Source organism: Atta colombica, unplaced genomic scaffold, assembly GCF_001594045.1.
Source record: "Atta colombica isolate Treedump-2 unplaced genomic scaffold, Acol1.0 scaffold205, whole genome shotgun sequence".
Taxonomy (NCBI): domain Eukaryota; kingdom Metazoa; phylum Arthropoda; class Insecta; order Hymenoptera; family Formicidae; genus Atta; species Atta colombica.
In genome coordinates, this window is record NW_017259300.1 from 928,005 (window position 1) to 933,645 (window position 5,641).

The window sequence follows — 5,641 nt, forward strand, 5'->3', positions numbered from 1 at the left end:
CGATTATGAAATTGCATAAATAAGAACAGAAATATCACTTTGTTATATTTCTTATTATTATATGATTAGTTATATATTATAAAATTGTTTCAAAAACTAGAAATGATACGCAATAAAGGCATTAAAATAACATGATTGCAATATAAATTAAAGAAAATAATATTGGCAGTATTATAAACGGAATGACAAAATGACTTTAGTCTATTTGTCAACCTTGTCATTCTCCTGAGGAGGATCCCAAGAATGAAGTTGCTTCCGCCACAACCTCATCATACCATCCCAACCCCTTCTGCTATATTTTATATATTTTGGTGGTGTCCTTGGATGTTCTCGCATACGTTTCTCTCTGAAAAAACGATTTTAATTAAATATATGTGCAACAAATAACAGAATTTTTTAACATATCTTAATCTTATGAGACTTACTTTGGAACTAGCTTAATATATCTGTCATATCCATTAGTGTTTTTTCCATAATCAATTTCTTTTTGTCTACGTGCTAGCACAACTGGATCTGTCTCATACTCTACATGTCTTTTATCGTTTTCTGATGAATTAGTGGTTGTACTAGAGTCACTGGAGTAGCGTCTGTTTCGAGAAATCTTAGTATGCTCATGATCCATATTGTCTTGCCTTGTCCTCTTGCGCCAAGTATGCAATTTATCTGGTCTGTTCATGTTATCTTTGTGCTCTGTGCATTTAATATTGTTTTGTCCCTCTTCAGATTCCGTTCGGACATCGACACATCGTGCATTCGAATTTTCATAGTTCTTCTTGTAAACATCTGTGTCTTCTTCATCTTCGTACCAAGGACTGTTCTCGCCCTCCTTTTTTGTGTCATTTTGCTTAGATTCGACAATTTCTTTATTGTTCATACAAAACACTTCGTCGAGCAATTCGTCCTCTACAATTTCCAATTCCACTGATGATTCGCGTGAAGATGAATCCATTTTAAACAAAACAAAATTTCAATCTGACTAATCTAAAAACATGAAAATAGCAATATATATATACTTAAAACTCGGTTGACTCAAATATTGCGAGTGACGCATTAGACACGTACAATTTGTACAATTATCGCAACAGGTATATAACCTACACAATCATTAGTCAGTTTGTTTTGTTTAGTTCTACTTCGAGAGGCAAATATGAAACATTAATTTATATTGCTTTCGATTAGCCGGTTCTAGCACTAACGTCGTATACAGCAAAGAAGAAACTCACAATTTGAAACTACATTTGCAAAAATTCGAACGCTTTCAATTTTCGTTACTCATTTCACTATTCACCCTGCGCGCCTTTTTGATTGCACTGCAGTGACTTTGCGCGCCTATAGAAACTTTATGACTATAGCTCTGGCTATGATTACAGTATAAGTACATACAGCATAGACACTGAACTTTTTATGTGATCCTCAATTTTTAGTGCGCATGCGTCGATTTCCAACCAGGAATGTGATTGTCTTCAGCAAGTTGAAATTACAGGTTAGATTAAGTTAGAGGTTAGCTGGATCTCCTTCCCACATAAAATATATAATTAATTCTTTCGCCTATAATATTATATGAGACTCGTGATAAGGAAATCAGGTCAAATATGAATATCATGGGTGAGAGCCGTGGTATGTCGTTCGTACAAAGCTTAACTTTTTTTTAATTTGTAAGAGAAAAGTATGTAAGACAAAGGGTTAATAAAATCTTCTACATAGAAGTCGTAACGGTCTTAAGTTAGAAAACCAACCAATCAAATATGAAGCGTTGATCTCAAAATGCAAGCTTCAGATTGGCTGTCGCAACAAACTTGCGATCGGCTTGCAACTAATGTAGAACCGGCTTAAGGCCGGAATCAGATTACGCATTGAAGAATGAGATTGAAGATTGAAAGATTGAAGTTTGACCAATCAGAACAAAAAGAACCAAAACTTCTTTGTTCTCATTGGTGAAATTTCAATCTTTAATCTCAATCTTCAATGTATAGTCTGATTTCGATTTTATGGATGCTTTTCATTTGATGACACAAATCGGCAGTGTGTAGGCACAAGCGTCGTTCTATCTTTGTCACTCTCTAAATGTAAACAAGGATAGAATGGCCCTTGTATCGATTTATGTCATCAAATAGGGACTCCGCTCAATAAAAAGAATAGAGAACAGAGAATAAGAATTTCAATCTATCAGAAACTGTATATTTCACAATACATGATTTCTGATAAGTTGAAATTCTTATTCTCTATTCTCTGTTCCTCTGGAGCTCCTAAGAATTTCAATCTATCAAAAATCATGTATTGTGGAATACACAGTTTCTGATAAGTTGAAATTCTTATTCTCTGTTTTCTATTCCCTGTTCGTTTTATTGTGCGGAACCCCTTATACCAACAGATCAGAGAAATTCCTTCTATATGTAGTTCTTCTGAAATGTCCAACGTTTGACCACTGTATAATCAGTAACAGATACTCAGCGAAAAACTGTGTGTTCGTGCAGGTATGGCTGCGCAGCTTTTGTTTTGGGCCGGAATGAAATGCAAGATGACAAGAACGTACAGTATATCGTGTGAGTAGATATCCATGGCAAAAGAAGACAATTTAAGAGCTGCGTCATAAATATTTCTAAAAAATGGATAAAAAAAAAGTTATGTTACTGCAGTATTAAACAATGCAATACTAATAGTAAAAATTCACAATGCACTTTTTTTCTATTATCCCAAAGATATCGTAAGGTAAGTTTTTATAATTTACAAAAAGTAAATAGTTTATGCTAGGTTAACTTAATTAAACAATCAAATGTAATTTTGTGAAAAAGATAATATTTTTACATTGACTACGTTTACACGGCATCCTTAATTATGTTTTTTAGAGCAAAGCAATAGACTAACGCATGGGGCATTATATCCTCTTTCAGTCCTGGATTTTTCAAACGATTTTTAACATGGCGGATGCTCACGTGACTGCGACGCGGAGATCAAAGGTACCGACACGGAATGTCCCTATTGGTTATACTGTGGTTTGACTATATGTAATTAAGATTCGAAAAAAGAAAAAAGAAGACGAAAAAAAAGAACAAGCAAAATTAAGAAACAAGCAAAAATTAGAAGACGTGAAAGAACAAATCAGAATAACATTAGAAGAAAATAAAAAATGTCGAATGTGATAGTATTGAGTGATTCGGATGAATCCATATCTCTCTCTCCTGTTGTTGACGAACATGATAAAATCGAATTGGAGATCGGCGGCAAGTATTCGGACGCGTCAAATGATTTCGATTTTCCGGATGTGCTGTTCTGCCGTGAAATCACAGACAGTCCGACGTCGCAAAGTGACAGCAATTTAAATGCCAACAATGGCTATAAACACACAGAAAAATCGCCTATTTCTGATTTGGAGAATCGGATTAATAAAACTTCGCGAAAAGCGATAGTTTCCAAAAAAGATAAGGCAATGTTGAGGGAAGAACGATCAAAACGTCAGCAAGCTTTAGCGAGAGAAAAGATCTTAAAAGCGATCGAGAAGAAAACGTTGAAGAATATGAAGCCCAGCGAATGTATAAAGTTTATGGAAGTTTATCTTGATCGAGGTATTGACTCAGTCGCTTCTCGAGAAGAAATTGAGAGTGCGTTGCAGAATGCCGATATTAAATTCAATGTGACCACCGAGAAAATTCCTAATAGTATTACATGGCGGAGGAACGTTGAGGAGGACTATATTGGTGAAGATAATGAAGTATGCACAAGGAGAAGTATACAGATGGAAGAGTATGCTATTGTGATTTGGAGCAACTACAAAGCGATAAAACATGTGGCAGAAGGCACTTTCTGCACATCTGTCTCAGACTGTAAGGCTCTGATACCGAATTACAATATGACCTTGATTATCTGTGGTATGGAAGAGTATTTTACATATAGGAAGAAACAGAAGTCGGATCAGAATCCTGGAAGTAAAGAGTCCAGATATAACAGCAAAGGTAATCAACAGTTCGACACGTTACCAATTATTTCGAGGCAGCAATTGGAGATGTGCTTGACTGAAATTCAGATAGTAGTTAAATGCAGCAGCAGATTGATTGAGAATTCACACGATTTAGCTTTAATGATATGCCAGTATACAAAGTCTATTTCGGAAATACCATATAAATTGCAGAAAAGAGGGAATCAGGAAGGTAAATTCGATTGGTACGTTATGGGAGATAATAAGAACACAGTGCGTGTGGACAAAGATGGTAACGGGTTAAAGAGACTGTGGCAGCAACAATTGTGCCAATTTAACTTGAGTAGTTTAGAAGTATCAGAAGCAATATGTACAGTTTATCCTAGTCCAATTCAACTTATTAAGGTATCATTATAATTAATTACTGCCATATATGTCGTTGAAAAAAATTTGCCTCTATTTTGTTTATTAAGTAATAAATTAAATACAATGTGTTTTTACTCTTCTAGGCTTATAGAAATTGCACACCTGACGAAGGCATGAATTTATTAAAAGATATATCAGTAAGTTTCTTAGTTTTATTTTATTATTCCTATTAAAAAATAAGAATACATAAAATTATTGAACTGTTATAATACTTGAACTGTTTCTACATATGGTTAGTTTTACTTACTTTAATTAATTGTATAAATTTTACATTAATTATACAATATTTTACATATGATATTTAGTACAAGTCTATCTACTAATCATATAGTTACTTTGTAGTGTAACATTTATTAATGTAATAAATATATAAAAGTTAAATATATTATTTGTGACAGATAAGGAGAGCGGCAGGACCTCTTACAGCAGTACGTAAAATTGGTCCCGAATTCAGTAAAAAGATGTACATGATGTTTACTTCACAAAATGGGAACGCTTTATTAGGAACTGAGGTATAAATAAATGCAAGATTTTATAAGAACTTCATTTATATGTATTCTGTTTCTAATCTTTCACACGTTGAGTTTATAATACAAATGCATTATGTCGTGTAACAATTGTATAGTCCTAGAATATTATTTATCTATGTTTGAGATTAACTTCTAGCCTGTTGATATAAATGAAAAAGATTTCAAATTTTTTGTTTAAGAAATCATATTTTCTAGTCGATTGGGACTATAATTTATTTGTAACACTTAAATTAGATAATAAATTAATATGATGCATTTTTTAAGCAATTATTTCTCATTCTTTCTGAGGCACATTTTAGAACAACCCATGAACAATTATGTTATATAATAAAAAATTGACATTCTAGAAATTATATGTGATAATTTTCACAGTCGATTTTCAAAATAACAATGCATTATTGTTATTTATTTTTCTTTCCCATTCTTTGGTCAATTTTATTCTAACAGCAAATGTTCTATGCGTATAAAAAATTTAATAACATCAGCTAATTGAATATAACTAAATAATAGTTGCAACTTTCTATTTTTTTGTGTATCATGTTTTTGTCATAAGTATGTAACATAAGCGAAATAAGTATAGAACTTAAAATAGGTTGCGTATTATAATTTTAATAACAAAATATATATCAATAACCGTATTAAAGCTTAGAGATCAATACAATATGCATGATATACAATATATGTAGTAATAATGATAATAGAAATTGATATTATATTATTATATATTTTGCAATTTAAAATAAATATATTTTAATATTAAATATAATAATAA

At 32.3% G+C, this 5,641-nt stretch overlaps 2 protein-coding genes across 2 annotated transcripts; one reads left to right on the plus strand and one right to left on the minus strand.

Annotated features, from left to right (window-relative positions):
* Positions 1 to 201: 201 nt before the first annotated feature.
* LOC108687294 (histone RNA hairpin-binding protein) lies at positions 202 to 1,073 on the minus strand. The gene is made up of 2 exons (XM_018192986.1): positions 426 to 1,073; positions 202 to 346 (listed from the first exon to the last, which is right to left on the minus strand). The coding sequence occupies exons 1-2, from the start codon at positions 947 to 949 to the stop codon at positions 202 to 204; spliced, it is 669 nt and encodes a 222-aa protein (XP_018048475.1). The 5' UTR covers positions 950 to 1,073.
* A 1,815-nt stretch (positions 1,074 to 2,888) lies between these two features.
* On the plus strand, positions 2,889 to 5,077 carry LOC108687337 (crossover junction endonuclease EME1-like). The gene is made up of 3 exons (XM_018193044.1): positions 2,889 to 4,318; positions 4,423 to 4,476; positions 4,738 to 5,077. Exons 1-3 carry the CDS (start codon positions 3,128 to 3,130, stop codon positions 4,855 to 4,857), a joined length of 1,365 nt encoding a protein of 454 aa, XP_018048533.1. The 5' UTR covers positions 2,889 to 3,127; the 3' UTR covers positions 4,858 to 5,077.
* The last annotated feature ends 564 nt before the right edge of the window (positions 5,078 to 5,641 follow it).